The sequence below is a fragment of the Dama dama genome, chromosome 20 (assembly GCF_033118175.1).
Source record: "Dama dama isolate Ldn47 chromosome 20, ASM3311817v1, whole genome shotgun sequence".
NCBI lineage: Eukaryota > Metazoa > Chordata > Mammalia > Artiodactyla > Cervidae > Dama > Dama dama.
In genome coordinates, this window is record NC_083700.1 from 64,378,628 (window position 1) to 64,398,346 (window position 19,719).

The 19,719-nt window shown below is 36.8% G+C and overlaps 1 protein-coding gene across 3 annotated transcripts; it reads right to left on the reverse strand.

Annotated features, from left to right (window-relative positions):
• Nucleotides 1–1,827: 1,827 nt before the first annotated feature.
• On the reverse strand, nt 1,828–18,841 carry IFI44 (interferon induced protein 44). Of its 3 annotated transcripts, none has more exons than XR_009689174.1 (9): nt 18,707–18,841; nt 18,018–18,469; nt 15,269–15,305; nt 14,151–14,346; nt 13,845–13,991; nt 7,325–7,496; nt 5,700–5,768; nt 3,741–3,915; nt 1,828–2,135 (listed from the first exon to the last, which is right to left on the reverse strand). XR_009689174.1 is itself a non-coding variant. In XM_061121555.1 (9 exons), exons 2-9 carry the CDS (start codon nt 18,457–18,459, stop codon nt 2,116–2,118), a joined length of 1,284 nt encoding a protein of 427 aa, XP_060977538.1. In that variant the 5' UTR covers nt 18,460–18,469; nt 18,707–18,841; the 3' UTR covers nt 1,828–2,115. The 3 variants fall into 3 exon arrangements, 1 of the variants encoding a protein (XP_060977538.1); XM_061121555.1 differs by lacking the exon at nt 5,700–5,768 and adding an exon at nt 5,989–6,088 and having other exon boundaries at nt 7,330–7,496; XR_009689175.1 differs by lacking the exon at nt 5,700–5,768.
• Nucleotides 18,842–19,719: the final 878 nt, after the last annotated feature.

Sequence of the window (19,719 nt, forward strand, 5' to 3'; positions counted from 1 at the left end):
ACTGGGAAGAAAGCTGAGCGCCGAAAAACATGCTTTTGAACTGTGGTGTTGGAGAAGACTCTTGAGAGTCCCTTCGACTGCAAGGAGATCCAACCAGTCCATCTTAAAGGAGATCAGTCCTGGGTGTTCATTGGAAGGACTGATGCTGAAGCTGAAACTCCAATACTTTGGCCACCTCATGCGAAGAGTTGACTCATTGGAAAAGATCTTGATGCTGGGAGGTATTAGTGATAGGAGGAGAAGGGGACGACAGAGGATGAGATGGCTGGATGGCATCACCGACTCGATGGAAATTAGTTTGAGTAAACTCCAGGAGTTGGTGATGGACAGGGAGGCCTGGCATGCTGCGATTCATGGGGTCGCAAGGAGTCGGACACGACTGAGCGACTGAACTGAACTGAATTAAGAAAGAGTAATCAATAACAAATCAGTAACTAAGACTAATATTCTTATCTACAGGTTTTTCACCGGATACGTAAAACATGTGACTCTGAGACACCAGCTGAGAAACAGTTTGAGGTCAGTTTTCCAACTCCAGGATCATATCTTGTTTTCAAAATTATGAATTGTTCCCTCTGGACTTGTTCCAAAGGTTTATTTGTTCCAAATATTTGTTCCAAATATTTCCTTCTTTTTATTGCTGAATAGTATTCCACTGTGTGGATATACCACATCTTTTTACTTATTCACCAGTCAATAGGCTTTTGGATTGTTTCCAGTGAAGTTGAAGATATGTAGACAGACCCAACGAGCTAGCAATTTCTCAGTTATACATCTTAGGGGCAATTTTTTTTTTTTTTTTAAGTCTTTTTTTTTTTTTTTTTTCCAGTGGGTTTTGTCATACATTGATATGAATCAGCCATGGATTTACATGTATTCCCAATCCCGATCCCCCCTCCCACCTCCCTCTCCACCCGATTCCTCTGGGTCTTCCCATTGCACCAGGCCGGAGCACTTGTCTTGTGCATCCCACCTGGGCTGGTGATCTGTTTCACCATAGATAGTATACATGCTGTTCTTTTGAAATATCCCACCCTCACATTCTCCCACAAAGTTCAAAAGTCTGTTCTGTATTTCTGTGTCTCTTTTTCTGTTCTGCATATAGGGTTATCGTTATCACCTTTCTAAATTCCATATACATGTGTCAGTATGCTGTAATGTTCTTTATCTTTCTGGCTTACTTCACTCTGTATAAGGGGCTCCAGCTTCATCCATCTCATTGTGCCTCAAAAGATGTATATAAGAATCTTTGTAGTAGCATTATCCATTATCATCCCAAATTGGTGATAATCCCCAGGCCTATGAATAGTATTAATAGAATAGATAATAAATTGCAGTATGTTACATAGAGCCCCTCTCCACCTTGAAATGTAATCACTATCTTCATTTTTATGACCATCATCATTTTTAAGATCATCATTTCCTTTGTTTTACTTAGCACTTCTGTGAGATTTATATAAATCTATTCATCATGTATAGATTCATTCATATCCTTCTCCTTTTGGTCAATAGTATATTTTTAATATTTATTGATACTGTTGTATATAGTTATAGCTCTTTAATTTTCATTGCTACATGAAATGAAATCTGCATGTAATATTAATTTGCTACATCCTTGAAGAAGTGTTCAGATATTCAAACAAAAGCGGCTTTAGGTTAAAGAATAGATTAACAGAGACCCAAAGAGAATCAAGCACTTTAGAAATAACATAAGAAGGCAAAAGTTAAGACAACTTAACTTTTGAAGGTCAGAAGATGTTGACAAGTCATGTTAGAATAATCTTTTCCAAAATCACACACACACATATGGACACACTCAAGTTAGACTTCAGTTTTACAAGAAGAAACTTTAATTTTTCACAGATACAGAACATAATTTTTAAAGAAATTATTAGTCTTTTGTACAATTAGTGACTTAAGTTGTGCTGTTCCTCTTTATAGGTATTATGATTTTGTATGTGTAATTTCATTCTAGACTTAAATAAAATATCCCCCTCAGGTTCAGCTGCTTCCCTCTTCCCCGTATTTTCTCATTTCACACTTTTCACTCTTCTATGATGAGATTAAAAGCTTTAATATGCAACATGTTCGCTTATTTTCTTTATTCACACTTGATCATTTCTTTCTTCTGATCTCTGAGTAAAGGAAAAGAACATATTCTTAATGGGTTTTCTAGGGAAAAGCACAGAGAAGGCAATGGCACCCCACTCCAGTACTCTTGCCCGGAAAATCCCATGGACGGAGGAGCCTGGTAGGCTGCAGTCCATGAGGTTGCTAAGAGTTGGACACGACTGAGCGACTTCATTTTCACTTTTCACTTTCCTGCATTGGAGAAGGAAATGGCAACCCACTCCAGAGTGTTCTTGCCTGGAGAATCCCAGGGATGGCTGAGCCTGGTGGGCTGCCATCTATGGGGTTGCACAGAGTTGGACACAGCTGAAGCGACTTAGCAGCAGCAGCAGCAGGGAAAAGCAACCAGTAGGAAGAAGAGACACTGGGCTACGGGAGGTCTAAGTCAACCCTGACTTTGGGAGTGCATGCCCCATGAGGAAGAGATGGAATGGGAAAACCAAGATGGCAGAGTCAGAACCGCAAACGTAGTAATGTGATAGTTTCCCAGGAGTTTGCAAGCCAGAGAGCCAGAGATATGATACTCTGATTTTCCACAGACTGAAATAAGATTTGAGTTTAGGTTAACTCCTGCCTTATCTTTGATTGGAACAGTGCAGCATGTACTATCCACAGGTTGATAATAGGAAATACACATAAAGTCATAAAGCTGTTCTTAAAGTGTGGTGAAAATTGTTTCCTGTATCACTAAGATGTTACCTGCACTTTTCACTCTTTTTCATATGAATGCACAGTGAACATTTCCAGAAGCTTGTGATATGTGGTGATGACATAACTAATCTGATAGCTATGGAATATTAGCTATATTCCATAGTTCTGATGGAATATAACTTGTGTTTTAACAATTTTTTAGTTTTAATTTCTAATATAATAAGTATCAGGAGATAAAAACCTGCATAAATGAAAGCTCTTTGGGGTCTTCACTTAATCTGCAACTTACTATTAAATTTTTGGAGTCTTTAAATAGCAGCTCTCTGGCCAACCCAGGCTTTATAGCTATGTTAAGTGGGAGGGACAGGGAGCAGTGTGCTTACCCAACTCATCTGGATCTAGAATTGTTGAATAGTTTTTGAATTCTCTTATTCTTTTGTGTTATAGTGCATATTGCGTATATATGTTTATATATGTATGAACATTATGAACTGTGCATCATGTGAGATATTTAATCAGGATTACAATTACAGCTATATCAAATATTTGAAAAAAATAATAATAAAATCTGAAGTCATAAACGGGAAAAGCACCTGCCTCTACCCAGAACTGATTACACTGCATTAAGACAGCCTCTGATGAGGGAAAGCCATTGAAAAGTCAAGTAAAAAAAAAGGCATAAGTATAAAGCTCCAAGGAAAGACCAATAATCAAAGATCACATCTGATCAGAAACAATGCTGAGTCAGTCCTTTTCTGAGTCCCAAGCAGCAAAGCCCACTTTGACAAAAGAGAACGAGGATATTGCTTGGTCTGTTAAGACAGAGGTGAATCATTTCAAATTTTCATTTTAAAACAAGACAAGAAGGGGAAGAAGTAATGTAGGTCCAGTATGCACCCAAATTGGAAGTAGCCACATAGTGGACACCCTGAAGCTTTTACACCATCAAGCACATCTACCTGTGTTCTCAAAAGGCAAATTCTCTAAGAAGTCATCTGCAGCCCACAGCATCTCTTTCAGTGCAGAGAGGATCAGGACGTCTATGACAGGCTCCAGTTCCCACTCTGAGGTGTAATTACTAACCACAAAGATGTCAGAAAGAGCGAATCCAAGTTTTCTGTGAACTGCCTCTAGCTGCAATAGAGAATGTAAAGCCCAGAAATCTTAAAACGGTGAATAATACAATTTTATGTCAATATAAATTATGAAAGGACTAACATATAGTAAGGACTTGACAATGCTTTTGCTGTTGGAGAATGCAGAGACAGAGATCTGGCCCCATAAAGGGGTTTCTTCGAGAACTTCACAAGTCAACTTCTAACATCATTGCTAATTTTCATTTAGAATACACATAATAGATTCGATATGAATGAGAAGTGAAAGGTACCTAATAGTTTCATACAAACTACACTGAAATTCAAGCATTTTAACACCTTTATATTAGAATCTATCATTTCCTTTAATTTCCTTTTTAAATTTCTTTTCGATTTTTATTTATTTATTTTTGGTTGTGCTAGGTCTTTGCTGCTTTGCACAGACTTTCTCTAGTTGTAGCGAGTAGGGGTTACCCTCTCTTTGAAATGCGCGGCCTTTTCATTGCAATGGCTTCTCTCGTTACAGAGCACGGGGCATTAGGCACATGAGCTTCAGTAGTTGCAGCCCAGGGGCTCAGCCGTTGCAGTGTGAGGGCCCTAGAGAGCGCAGGCTCCAGTAGCTCAGGCTTAGTAGTTGCAACACATGGGCTTGGTTGCTCCAGGACATGTGGGATCTTCTTGGACCAGGGATCAAACACAAGTTCCCTGCATTGGCAGGTGGATTCTAATCCAATGTACCACCAGGGAAGGGAGTTCCCTTTCAGTTTCCTTTTAAAGGTTATGATCAGGATAAGTCGGTTTTACTAGACTAATTTAATGTTATGCTTAATCCAGGCTTAGCCTAGTTTATTTGTGGAACCACACTTCCTAGGTTCAAAATAGGACTCTGTCACCTCCTAGCACCATCAGTAAACTAGCAATTGTTTTACTCTGTATGCTTCTGTTTCCTTATCTAACAAACGTGGTAATGACGGTGCCCATCTCATAAAGTTGTTATAAAGTACTGAATAAGAAAATACATCACATGCTCAATGGGCTTCCCTGTTGGCTCAGTGGTAAAGAATCTGTCTGTAATGCAGGAGACCCGGATTCAACCCCTGGGTCAGGAAGATCCCCTGGAAGAGGGCATGGCAACCAATTCCAGTATTCTTGCCCTGAGAATCCCCATGGACAGAGGAGCCTAGCGGTCTACAATCCATGGGGTCGCAGAGTCAGACATGACTAGGCAGCAATAGTGCTCAACAAATATTAACTGTCTTTATTTCCTCCCACCTATGGTTCCCACCTTCAGGTTCCCTCGACTCCAATCTATTCTGCACATGGGTGGCAGATTTTTATTGGCTTAACTTTGGTCATACCATTGCTCTTTCAAAAAAAATTACTGCAATTCCATATAATGCACCTAATTAATAGAATCATCTCATGCAAATGTAACTTCCTCACTCTCTCTACCACTCCAAGGATTCAGCCCTCCGCTAAACTAAACAGTGCCATGCTTCCCATACACACTGCCTTTTGCTTCATTGATGCATTGACTTATGCTGTCCCCGGGGCCTCAGATTTTCCCCTTTTGGTCCCTTCACTTCCTGAAATGCTCCTCCTCAGTATCAACCCAGTAATGAAATCATTCCCCTTCCCTTTAATATACTATTTTCCCTTCTCTAAACTTTCAAAGCATTTTATTTTTAATCATTTCTGTTTATCACACTCAATCATATCATATTCTTTTGTCAATTTCTTCTTTTCCTACCACCTCCCCCAGTCTCTTTACCTCTTCCTACAAAATTATAAGCTTTTTTAGTGCAGGGAAATTATTTTTATTACCTCTGTACTTGATTGGAGACTGTCATATCTGCTTGATCAGCAAGGTAATTGATATAAGTTGAATAGAATCTAAGTTAAGTTGTAATGAATGGAAATATCTGTGTCAGTGTAAAGATAAATATATATTTAATTTTTAAAAATTGGAAAATGAGCCTGAATTATCCCAAGCAATTGTTTTAATTCTTCTTAAACTCAGTAGGTGTTTGTTTTTACTTTTATACACAGTAATATGTGATTAGAGTGACATAATACCGCAGAAAATGTGTTTAAAAATGGCATCACCCATTACCTTAAGTTTCACAGGCACACATTTGTATATGTCTATGAGGTCAGCTTTTGTAATCAGATCCAAGGTATCTACATGAGTGAGCATACCACATGGACCACATCTATGCCAAAAAGATCCATATTATTTTTATTATTAAAGACAACATGAATATTTTTCATTTAATCAGCTATCATTTATGCAATATGCTATCTATGGAGCAATTCCAGAGACTTGAGAAGATTCCATATCCCCCACAAAAAATGTCCCCTTTAACTATTCATTCATACTTGGAATTCGTCTAATAGAGGAAATATCCTTCATTGCCTCCTATGGGAAAAGACAAGACTTCAGAAGAAACCACCTCTTGGAAGAGGTAACTAAAATGTATGCTATAATAGCATTATTAATTGATTTCACATCCTATCCAAACATTTGTGTTTTTTATGGAGATTAGAGAAAACCAAAAGAACTCTAACACACAAGATGGGGGAAAAGATGCCTCAAGAAGGAGATGGAATTTTAACAATGACCTCACTGCACATCACCCTTGAAAGCTTTTAAATTTCAGTGAACAAGTAAATCAATCATTCCCTGCTTCTAACTTAATCAAAGTTGTGACAAATTGGCTCATCTGCAAACAGTGAATAACAGGGCCTAGAAAAACTATTAAGGCACCCTAATTCCCTAATCCTATTTACCTTCTCCGAAGCCTTGATGCTACCTCTCCCTACTCAACATCTTACTTTCCTACATCTTTTTCTTACTGAAATGTTCTTTTCCACTTTCTAATCCTTTAAGAATCAAAAGGGAATTTAGGATTCTTGGTAAATAAACACATGCTAGAATGCCAAGGTAGCAGGCAGTGAAGATTATAGTAACCTCTTCATCTATATTGATTTGTTTAATCTTTGTAATAAATCTCTGAGGTAGGCTCTATGATTACACTACAATTTTATAGATCAGAAAATTGAGGCACAAAGTCACTCAGCTTGTGAGGGATTAATTTGATTGAATCACACTGATTAGCCAGAGGAATATTCACCTATGAGGGCTTCCCAGGTAGCGCTAGTAGTAAAGAACCCGCCTGCCAATGAAGGAGACATAAGAGACGTGGGTTCAACCCCTGAGTTGAGAAGATCCCCTGGAGGAGGGTGTGACAACCCACTCCAGTATTCTTGCCTGGAGAATCCCATAAACAGAGGAACCTGGAGGGCTATAGTCCTATGGAATCAGACACAACTGAAGTGACTTAGCACACACACATTCACATATGCAGTTTCTTAAGTTCTTCATACTGTCCCCAAACTACGCAACAATATAATCAATTGTCTTAGAAGTAAAGTGGAAAGAGACTCACCAGACTTAATCAACTCCCTTCGAATTCTTTTGATCCTTTTCACCATCTGATTGGAGAGCTGTTCAACAGAGTTGGCATTGAACACAAATGCCACGCAATGGACTCTGTCCTCCAGCAATGGGCAGCCTGTATGGTTACCAATACCTTTTGGCATTAGTTTCAAGGAATTACACTGTAAAGTAAACATAAAGCAACATATTAATTCAATGAATCACACTCCGCACCAAGCACAGTTCAAGTGACTGAAACTGAACCAAACGGGCATGTCTCTACCATTAAAGGGCTACCGATCTGGTAGAGAAGACAGTTGTTATGCAATTAGATAGCTGTCCTTTCACATGGTCAGGTAAAGTTTCTGTGAGGAAGGGTCATATACTCAGAAAGCTAAAATTTTGGGGGGAGTTAGTCTGATAAAGGGAATAAGGAGATGGTAGAGAGCATTCGCGATAGAAGCAGCAATGTGGATAAAGGTGGAAGTGAAAGCATTCAGAAAGAAATCTGGTATTATCAGAATACAAGGGGGAAAGTGATTCAAAATAGGATGTGTTTACTCTTGAACTAGCAATTCCTCTGCTGGGAATCTGTCCTACATATATACTAGCAAAATACAAAGTGATATATATACAAAGCTATTAACTTCAGGACTATTTGTAGTGGCAAAAATCTGATCCATCAATGACATATAGTATTCTGTCACCTCTCTAAGAAAGGAGAAACCACAAATAAACTATAAATTTTTATATGGGGTACTTACAAGAAAAGAGGAGGAATGTATTTTATGAGTCAGAGAAAAGATGGATTCTTTGAGTACACCCTCTTTTCTAGATTTGACCTTGTATAGATGATAAACATAAATATAAAACTAAATTTTAAAAGCTATCCTTAACTTTAAACAAATAAGCTTTTATATCCAGTGGGATCATTACCACACAGAGATATACAATTTGATTGACTTGAAAACATAGTCATTTGTATATTTCTGCTACATGTTTCCTAAATTGAATATAAAAATCTGCTAAAAGACTAAGTTGTTTCCATCTTTGATTGTGTTTATATTATGTTGGTATTAAATATGATCATGATTAGATTGTTCATAGTAGTAATAGAAATTTTGCTCTGAGACCACAGTGAATAATATGTGCAATAAAGCAAATGAGTTGTGACATGATATTCTGCCAACTCTGATGCACTTAAGAATAGGGATTCTCTGCTTGGGAGAAATCAGATACAAATGTAAGATTGTTGTTCAGTGGCTAAGTCATATACAACTTATTGCGACCCCATGGACTGCAGCACACTAGGCTTTCTTGTCCTTCACTATCTCCCCCAGTTTGCTCAAGCTCATGTCCATTGAGTCAGTGATGCCATCCAACCATCTCATCCTCTGTCACCCCCCCCTCCTCCCCCTACCCTCAGTCTTTCCCAGTATCAGAGTCTTTTCCAATGAATAGGCCCTTCACATTAGATGGCCAAAGTTTTAGCACTTCAGCTTCAGCATCAGCCCTCCCAGTGAATATTCAGAGCTAATTTCCTTTAGGATTATGTAAAATAGAAGAGATTAAGTAAGAATTTGAATGGAAAGTTTCTGCATGAATTCAAAATATATTTTATCATAAGTACATATATTATATGTGTGTGTGTGTGTGTGTGTGGGTATCTTAGCCCTGTCTACAGAAAAGGGCAAGAACCAGTAGCCAACTAAGAAACAATCAACAGTTCTAATGACCCAAGCAAAGACTCCTTAGAGAAATCACTGATTTAAAATCTAGAACTGGAAATATATACAATGTGGCTTGAATATCTAGTATATTATAAATAAGAAATATAGAAAATTTTTCAGGTTTCTGTCAAAAAAAATCACTTAGTATCCAAAATGTAGAGGTTTCCACTTGTCAAAAATGGTATATTTGGCATCAAAATGGAGAAAAACATAGTAAATAGAAACATATCAAGTATGTTCAATTCATGAGTTCATATGGATAATGAAATAATAAATGGTAATTGTTGGCAGATACAAAGAGCTAACTTACTGTTTCAAAAGTTTGTAAAAAAAAAGAGAAAAAATGGAGCATACATTTCTACCTTTCCTATATAAGCTCTACCACTAAATAATCTAGTAATAGAAGAGGGGAAGTTTCTCTTTCATATGTGAAATGAAGGAGTGATAGAAAGAGAATATCACTATTTTCAAACAGTAAAGGATCCAGACATTGAACACTGATGAATACCTATATTAGAGAAATGACAAAACCCAAAGTTGTATGTCTCTTCATGAAAGAACACACCACCACCTATGAAGCAGAAGCTGAATTTAAACATGCCACAGGCATGGTTTTGGAATTTTTTCCATGGTTTTGGAAACCCACATCAATTGAAACAAACAGCAAAGTTCAGACTATAGGTTAGTCTAGAGAACAAACAACTAGATTTCTTAAAAAATTAATTTCAAAGAAGAATACCAGAAGATATAGAGGCAGAACATACAGACTAAAAGAGGCTGGAGAGATTTATTTGAATAATGTTTCTAACAAATTGTTAAAAAAAAAGATGCATGATAAAGAGAAATGGGTAATAGCTTGCAAATTAAGAACAAGTATAACTTTTAGATGTGATAAGCATATTATGGCTATATTTAATAAAAGACACATATGTGCCATTAGTGTATATATTATATATATATATATGTTTATATACATACATATATAAAAAATTTGACATGTTAAATATAAATTAAATATATATATTTTAATAACAAATTTTAAATAGATATATATATTCAAATAAAAGTGAAAGTGTTAGTCTCTCAGTCATGTCCAACTCTTGGGAATCCTATGGACTGTAGCCTGTGAGGCTCCTCTGTGCATGGAATTCTCCAGGCAAGAATACTGGAAAGAGTAGCCAGGAAATAGTGGAAAGGAGTGGTTACTCCTTCCTCCAGGAGATCTTTCTCACCCAGAGATCAAACATGGGTCTCCTGCATTGCAGGCAAATTCTTTACCATCTGAGTCACCAGGAAGACTAGAGATCTCGTCAAGAAAATTGGAGTGATCAAGGAAATAATTCATGCAAGGATGGACGTGATAAAGGACAGAAATGGTAGTACCTAACAGAAGCAGAAGAGATTAAGATGTGGGAAGAGTTCACAGAAGAACTATACAAAAAAGGTCTTAATGACCCAGATAATCATGACAGTGTGGTCACTCACCTAGAGTCAGACATCCTGGAGTGTGCAGTCAAGTAGGCCTTAGGGAACATTACTACAGACAAAGCTAGTGGAGTTGATGGAATTCCAGCTGTTATTTCAAATCCTAAAAGATGATGCTGTTAAAGTGTGACATTCAATATGTCAGCAAATTTGGAAAACTCAGCAGAGGCCACAGGACTGGAAAAGTTCCTTTTTCAATCCAATTCCAAAGAAAGGCAATGCCAAAGAATGTTCAGATTACTGTACAGTTGCACTTATTTCACATGCTAGCAAGGTAATGCTCAAAATCCTTCAAGCTAGGCTTCAGCAGTAGGTGAACCAGATACACAAACTGGATTATAAAAGGCAGAGGAACCAGGGATCAAATTGCCAACATTCTTTAAATCATAGAGAAAGCAAGGGAATTCCAGAAAATATCTACTTCTGTGTCACTGACTATGCTAAAGCCTTTGAATGTGCGGACCACAACAAACTGTGGAAAATTCTTAAAGAGATGGGAATACCAGACCACCTTACCTGTCTCCTGAGTAACCTGTATGCAGGTCAGACATTGAACAACAGGCTGGTTCAAAATTGGGAAACAAGAACATCAAGGCTGTATATTGTCACCCTGCTTATTTAACTTCTATGCTGAGTACATTATGCAAATGCCACACTAGATGAATCACAAGATGGAATCAAAATTGCCAGGAGAAATATCAACAACCTCAGATATGCAGATGACAACACTCTAATGTCAGAAAGTAAAGAGGAACTAAAGAGCCTCTTGATGAGGATGAAAGAGGAGAGTGAAAAAGCTGGCTTAAAACTCAACATTCAAAAAACTAAGATCATGGCATTCAGTCCCATCACTTCATGACAAATAGAAGGGGGAAAAAATAGAAGCAGTTATATATTTTTCTTTCCTTGGGCTCCAGATCACTATGGACAGTGACTGCAGCCATGAAATTAAAAGACACTTGCTCCTTATAAGGGAAGCTATGACAAAACTAGGCAGCATATTAAAAAGGAAAAACATTACTTTGTTGACAAAGATTCGTATAGTCAAAGCCATGGTTTTTCCAGTAGCCATGTATGCATGTAAGAGTTGGACGGTAAAGAAGGTGGAGTGCCGAAGAATGGATGCTTTCAAGTTGTGGTGCTAGAGAAGACTCCCGAGAGTGCCTTGGACTGCAAGGAGATCAAACCAGTCAATCCTAAAGGAAATCAACCCTGAATATTCGTATGAAAGGACCAATGTTGAAGCTGAAGCTCCAATACTATGGCTACCTGATGCAAAGAGCTGATTCACTGGAAGAGACTCCAATGCTTGGAAAGATTGAGGGCAGGAGGAGATGGGGACAACAGAGGATGAGATGGTTGAATGGCATCACTGACAGGATGGACATGAGTTTGAGCAAACTCCAGGGGATAGTGAAGGACAGGGAAGTCTGGTGTGTTGCAGTCCATGAGGTCCCAGAGGGTCGGACACAACTTATCAAATGAACAACAACAACAGCAGCAACATATATTTAAAGGCATATTCACTTATGGGTGAAATGTTATGACTTCTCATATTTTCTTCCAAATAATACAGGAGAGAAGAATGTGGGTAGACATAGATGAATCAAGATTGGCTATAAATAAAAAAATTGTTGAAGCTATGTAAATGAAAATTTGTTAAATGGTTTTGTCCACTTTTACATAGGTTTAACCTTCTCTATAATAAATATTTCTTTTAAAGAATATTTTAAAATAAGCTTAGCTACTTCTGTAAGATAACTTGACACTAAAGAATGAAAGAACCTTGCATGAATTTAAAAATAAAGTATTTTCTGTTTCTGGATAAAAATACTGGATGTGTAAAGATGTATATTGACATGCAACGTAAAATTTTCACATCATCCCAATCAAAGCAACAACAAATCAAACACAGAAACAACCAAATAAGGCACAAACAAGTTCATTTGAAAAATTGTATGTATGAAATAGTCAAAAATCTGTGAGAAATGAATAATGAATGATGTATCCAGTGAGTTATCAAGACACAATTTATTGCCATGGAAATTAAAACAATTAGACAATATAATAAAAACAATATCACAAAGGAATTGAAGTATATATTAATAGGACAAACTATGGAATAAAAAGTAATACATATATTTAAAATGAAAAATATGCAAAGACATTCAATGAAAAATGTTGGCACATTTAGCTATTCATTTGGAACAAGATGAATTAATAATTAACTTAAGATCTAAATGTTTATAGAAAGAAATGGGAAAGTTAATTTGTTTTTTTTTAAAGGCTGACTGAAGTAGTTCTTCTCTTTAATCTTTTCCTTTTTCTTGCCTGGAATATTGACAGTGCTTAGCATGATCATCTTGAGAACACAAAGATTAAAACTACATGTCTTAGCCATCCCGGCCTGCTGTCACAGGTTAAAGAGAAAAACCTTTATTTCTCATGGTTCTGGAAGCTAGGAAATCCAAGATCAAAATGCTAGTAGATTTGGTGTGTGGTGAGAGCCACCTTCTTGCTGTGTCCTCATATGGCTTCTAGAGAGGTCATCTGTTGCGTCCTTTCTTACAAGGATACTAATTACATTTATGAGGGCTTCATTGTCATGATCCAATCACCTCCAAAATTCTCTATCCTCAAACCTCAGCACGTTATGGATTAAGCCTTCAACATATGAATGTGGGGTTGGGAGGGCAAACATTATGCCTTACGCTGAGGGATCTCAGAACCAAAAGTCAGAAGGACTCTCGAAATTGATAACCTGCCACACTAGCCCAAAACTGCCTACCTTCAGACTTCCTGTTACATAAGAAAAATCATCCACGTGAGTATATTGATGTAGTTAGATTTCTGTTTCACACAACCAAAAGCAAGCCAACATGAAACAGCGTTCATGGTTACAACAGCTATGACAAGAATCCTTTGGATGCCCTGTGTTGCTGTCACTTCAGTTGTGTCTGACTCTTCATGGCCGTGTGGACTCTATCCTCTGTCCCTGGGAATCTCCAGGTAAGAATACTGGAGTGGGTTGCCGTGCCCTTCTCCAATGAATCTTCCCAACCCAGGGATGGAACCCAGGTCTCTTGAGTTTCCTGCACTAGTAGGCAGGTTCTTTACTACTAGTGCCACCTGGCAAGCCCCTTGGATGTTTTAATTCTTTATAAAATAAAATATCAAAATGCAGAAAAGGATCATGAACAAGTATAGTTTAATACAGTAAATCCCAACACACTAGAGTCTGATATTGTCAGTTGTGGGCAAAAATAAACTTTTTAAGTATCAATTATACATTCTCAATAATTAGCTAAATCATACCTGGTATCTGTCAGGAAAATGGCCTTCTAAGATATAGGGTATGTCACCCATGTCCAGGCCTTCTTTCTCACTCAGCCCCATTGAGTCACACAGAATAAATGGCAGAGTGTTGTTATCCTTCGCATCCTTAATGAAATATGTTCTGTTCTGCAGAGGGAAAAAAGCAGCTCTAAGAGCTCATTAAAAAAAAAACAACTGTAAATTGAAATGAACTCTATGTGTAATTAAATTGATCAGCAAAAGACATTTCAAATCTAGTTAACTTGAATAAAGAAGCAAAGGCTGAGTGATCTAGCATGGACTCACCTTTTCAGATGTCCCAGTTGGATTAGAACCCACCAAAGCCTGGTTCGTTACATGGCCTCGGAAAATAGACTTCACTGAGTTGACAAAGCTAGACTTCCCAGCTCCAACTGGACCCAGAAGCAGAATCCGAATTTTGTTAACCAGGCCTCCATATGGTACGTAATTTCTGATAGCACACAATAAGCTCTCCTTGAGCCTGTTTAGATAAGACAAGTTTAACAGTTGACTAAGGTTAAATCATAAGACTCTACCATAAATTTTCCTAGAATTCAGTCTCTTTTTTTCTTCTATGTTATTATTTATTTCTAACTAGCAACTTGTATACAAAGACATGAAAATATCTTATCTCAAATCCTATTGTAAAAGAAGTAAAAGTAAAAGTAACAGTTTTAACTAAAACCAATCAGACATAAAGCCTTTTGGACTTAAGTATATATAAATCTTGGAATAAACAGCAATTATGTTAAGCAAGAAGATAAATTATCAATAATAGACTTCAAAAACCACAACACAATATGTGACTTTTGAAGTTTTATAGACGTAGATGGTTTCTAACATGTTCTTGAAGTTCGTCATAAGTATTCCCGTCCTGCCCTGAAATAGTTAAAACTGTAGCTCTAAAAATTCTAAGCAAAAATACAGACATTCAGCCAAATAATAATTTCCCTTTAATATATAAAAACATTAGGAATGCCTTTCAGTGCTTTTTTTGCTTTAACATTGAAATTATGAAATATTTTGTAATTATAGATACAGTTTGTTCTTTGTGAGGTACAAGTTATATGCTATAATTTACACTACCAATTTTATTGACAGACTGTACAGTAGAATAGGGTTTTCCAGGTGGTGCTAGTGGTAAAGAACCTGCCTGCCAATGCAGGAGACATAAGAGACAAAGGTTCAATCCCTGAGTCAGGAAGATCCTCTGGAGGAGGACATGGCCAACTCACTCCAGTATTCTTGCCTGGAGAAACCCATGGACAGAGGAGCCTGGTGGGCTACAGTCCAAACGGTCGCAAAGAGTTGGGCATGACTGAAGAGACTTAAAGGAGGAAAGGATAGTAGAATAAGTCTCAGATAATGAACAGAATAATAGAACATTAAAAACATTGACTTACTCAGTAATCCCATTCATCCTCCTTTTGTCCAATAAATCTAGAGAAATAATCAAAGAATAATGAAGATTACAGGTTGTTGAATGATTGGAACTGAATGAATGTCAATGAAGTCACTAGAAAAAATTACAAAAATTGCCTTTCTGCAGGAACAGTACAGTATGGTGAAAAGCAAGTAGAAAATTACAGGAAATCTCCCTAATGTATTTCATTTGAAGAGTCCAGAGCCGGACTCAAGGTGGGCACTGCAAGATCTTTTCTCACCAAATTATTTAGCAGTAGTGTGTGGTCCACTCCAATACCAGAGATGTGGGCTGGGTCCTCTCTGAATTAGAGAAGCAAGGCCTAGAGGAATAGACAGGCCAGGGAAAGACTCAAAATACTCTAAATATCTTCTCCTCCATAAATCCAATAGATCTGAAGGGGATAATGTACAAAAACACACAAATAAAAAACCACAGGCACCAGATTTTCTCTAAAACCTACTATCAACTGTTGGGCCTCAGAACTTCCAATCCAATTGATTTTCTTCTTGCTGCAGAAGGAAATGTAGTACTTGTGCATAAACAATGAGAGCACAGTAAAGGTTTCAAGGGCAGACTTAGGTCTTCACTGAACCAGTGAGACTCAGGCTCAGCATTCTTTTGTTTCTTGGAAAGGGTTACTCTTTTTTGGTGGATTTAAAACTGGAAGGATTAGGTGCAGTGATGCTGGTAACTCTAAACAACAAAAGAATAATACTGTGTGGAACATTTCTAAATATAGCTAAATGCATGATTACAAAGAAATGTTCTTTAAATTACCAAAGGTAGAAATAGTGAAGACTGTGTTCAACGACTACAATATAATAAAACTAGAAAAGAACGAGTGTAAACAAAGAGAAGGGCAACCTCTTAGGATTTCACAAAGCACTTTTTATATAGCTTCAACATCCAAAAGGAAATAAAAATCAAAATTGTAAATGTATAGAATATAAGAATATAAATACTTAATATCAACCTTAGGATGTGTATATTTCATGAATAACAAGAAAGAAGGAAAGAAACAGAAAATAGAAACAAAAGAATAAAGGGCAACAAATCTTAGAAATATAAGAATATAACAAAAATAAAAAGGAAAATTCATAAATTGAAAAAGAATAAATCAATATAGTAATTAATTAATGTAAAATATGAAATAAATAAATTACTAACTAGTCCAATCAAAAAAAGCCAAATTCACAAAATGTCACACCACAAGTTACATACCAGAATGGCTACAAATTGCAAGATCAGTAATAAAAGATTTGGGGAAAGTTTTAGAGACAGACGGTCTCATACACTGCTTGTGGCAATGAAAATGGGTATGACAATGTTGGAAAACGTTATCAGTATCTACTGAAACTGAATATACACATACCTGATGACCCAGCAATTTCATACTTATATTCTTAAAAAAAATTATATGTATATATGAGCCAAAAGACATATACAAGAATATTTATAGCAATATTATTTGTACTAGGCCCAAACTGGAAAACCCAAATGGTCACCAAAAGTGACTTGATCTTTTTTATAGTGTGGTGGACTCATTACAATTAATATTATATGAAAATAAAAAGGAGAAAATTACTACTATATGTAATACTATGGATGAATAATTAGGGAGGTAGAAGTTAAAACAGCTGACCTAGGATACATTCACTCTCTTTACCAGGGAAAGAAAAAAAGTAACTAGGTCTAATTTTCTTATAAAGATGCTAGTAGCCTCGTCTCCTGGGAAATAAACTAGTGATATTTGCTACAAGGATGGTATTTTTTGCTTGAATATCTTTAACAGTATGTTCCTGACTAAGAATTATGTGCTGAGTTACTTCAGTCATGTCAAATTCTTTGTGACCCCATGGACTGTAGCCCGCCAGGCTTCTCTATCCATGGGAATACTGGAGTGGGTTGCCATTTCCTTTTCCAGAGGATCTTCCTGACCTAGGGATCTAACCCAAGTCTCCTGCATCCCCTGCAGTAGCAGGCAGATTCTTCATCACTGAGCCACCTGGAAGCCATTTCTTTATTTCAAAATGATATATTGACATGTAACTAGCTAAAGGCTAAAAGGCAGCATAGTGTTATTCTAGAGTCCAGGACAGGATCTGGCACATAAACAGGCATTTCTACAATACTTTTGTGGGTAGCACAGACAACTGAAGCTTTTGTAAGGCATCTACCCAAATGTAAACATACATAATTCTTAAACAACAACTCCGCTATCAGGACGTTACCATAAAGAAGTATTTTTGTGTACTCATATGCATACAGATAATACAGGAGCATTGGTTGTAACAGCAAATATAAGAAACAACTTATGTCCTTAGTAGAACAATGGGTAAACTAACTTTGGTCTTTTGATATGATGGATATAATAGGAAACTGCAGCAGAAAGCATCGAGTACCAGCCAAGAGAAGTTCAAGCTCTGGTTTTCTAACAGTCTCACAATCTGCAAGTTTGCTTTCTGTTCTCTCTCACTTCGTTCCACATTATCTCCTCCTCCCGACCCCTTCCCCACACTCCAGAGAACTCTAGATATGCAACTTTTGACCATGGTTGTGTTGTAGAAAACAATTTGGGGCCGGTTTTCAGTCTGGGCCTCCTGAAGATAAGGACAATAAACAATTAAACAATAAAAAATTTATTAAACAATAAAAAATTATTGTTCCTTACAGGAATGGGTCAGCTAGAACCCTCCAAATGTGAAGGGTTATTTGGTTAAACCTACCTTCACATCGAAAAACTTCACAGTCCTGGAAGGAAATATAATGTTGAGATAGTCCAAGTTTTTTCACTGTATTTATACTAAAAAGCATCGTTTTTTTGTTTAGATGTATACTGACTTCACGATTTCCATAACAGTCTTCATCAAACAACATACGTAGTTTAAATGGTCCTACTTTGCAGTCTGTAATTGTAATCTCTTGAAAGACAAAAACAGTGATTAGATAGTTTCCTTCCCCATAGTTCTTTTGCATATATGCCCCAACAATCTGATCTTCACTGTAAACCACTGTTAGAGTGGGTACTTGTTCAGAGCATATCTTAAGCAAACTATTAGTAGAGAATCCATGGACACTGGCCTTATAGAGAAGACTAAACTGCTTTTCTCCAAAGTAATTTTGCAGCTTTTTCTCTTGCCTCCATGTCAAACGAGTTGCCACTGCCATACTTCTCAATCTGGTGGAAAATCAAACATTTTCCATTAAACATTGAAATTTTTGCACTGCCAAAAAGTTTGCATTAATGCGTCTTATTTACTTTGCATTACAAATGAAACGTGTAAACAGAGAGTGAATAAATAGCAAGAAAAGTCATTAGCTAGTTTTTCATTTTAAATGATTTTTTTTTAATTAAAAAAAAAAAGACTACTGTTTGCAAGAAGCTAGGGAAAGTGGAAAGCCACAAATCATTTACCTGTTTGGAGAATCTCTTCAAGGGCTGAAGCTGAGGGTAGCTGCTCTGTCTGACAGCTAGACAGGCACAAAATGTGAGAAAAAACTTTCTCAGCAACCTTGAGGCTTTGGAGAGGCAGGGAAAAGGAAACTGAAACAGTGAGGTCCAGCCCAGTTGGCTGAGTGCTCACTTCCTCTAGTAAGCAAGCAATAAAGGGATCCAGCTAATTTTAGATAGTAAAGTCATATAAAAATTATATTAGAAGAATCAAGGAATTGAAGTCGGAAGGAAGAAAACCTAATAGCTCACTACTTTTTTTAATGACTTAAAAAAAATTTTAAGGACTATTCAGTTTCTATATATGGACACACAAAAAAAGCAATGTCTATTCTACCTCCAGCATGCATCTCAAATGTGTTCATTTCTCTTCATCTCTGTTATCAATATATTCTAAACCAACAAATGTAGATTGTTTAAACAGTTTCCTAACTCGTCCCTCTAATTTTCTGTTTGCCTCCTCTCCAATACTGTCTCTTCAACGGAATCAGTCATTTGTAATATATACACTGAATAATGTAAATTTCACACTAAAACCCCTTCTCTGATTCCACATTGCTGGGGGTCACAAACCTGTGTTCTATAGGCTGAACACAACCTGCAGGTTTGTTTTGTAGGGCCAACACAATTCCTTTTCCTTCTTCTGTTTTTTTTTTTTTTTTTTTCCCTTGGTGGGAATGAGGCGTGGGAGTAGATTTTAAGTTTGAATATTTTTATATCACTCCATTTCCGATTGTCCTCATAAATCCACTAATTCTGGTTCTGAAAATCTTTAATTGTTTGCCTGGCCCAAAGAGGAATTTAAGTTTTTTATTCTATTTTTAAAAGCACTATAAAATAAAAATATTTTAGATAGTTTTAGGTATTACTTACTTAGCTAAAAGAGTACCAGAAGCTATCATATGCTTATTATTTACAAGGCACTATCCATGTTATCTCATTTATTCATTTCAATAATCTTGTGTGAAAAATACCAA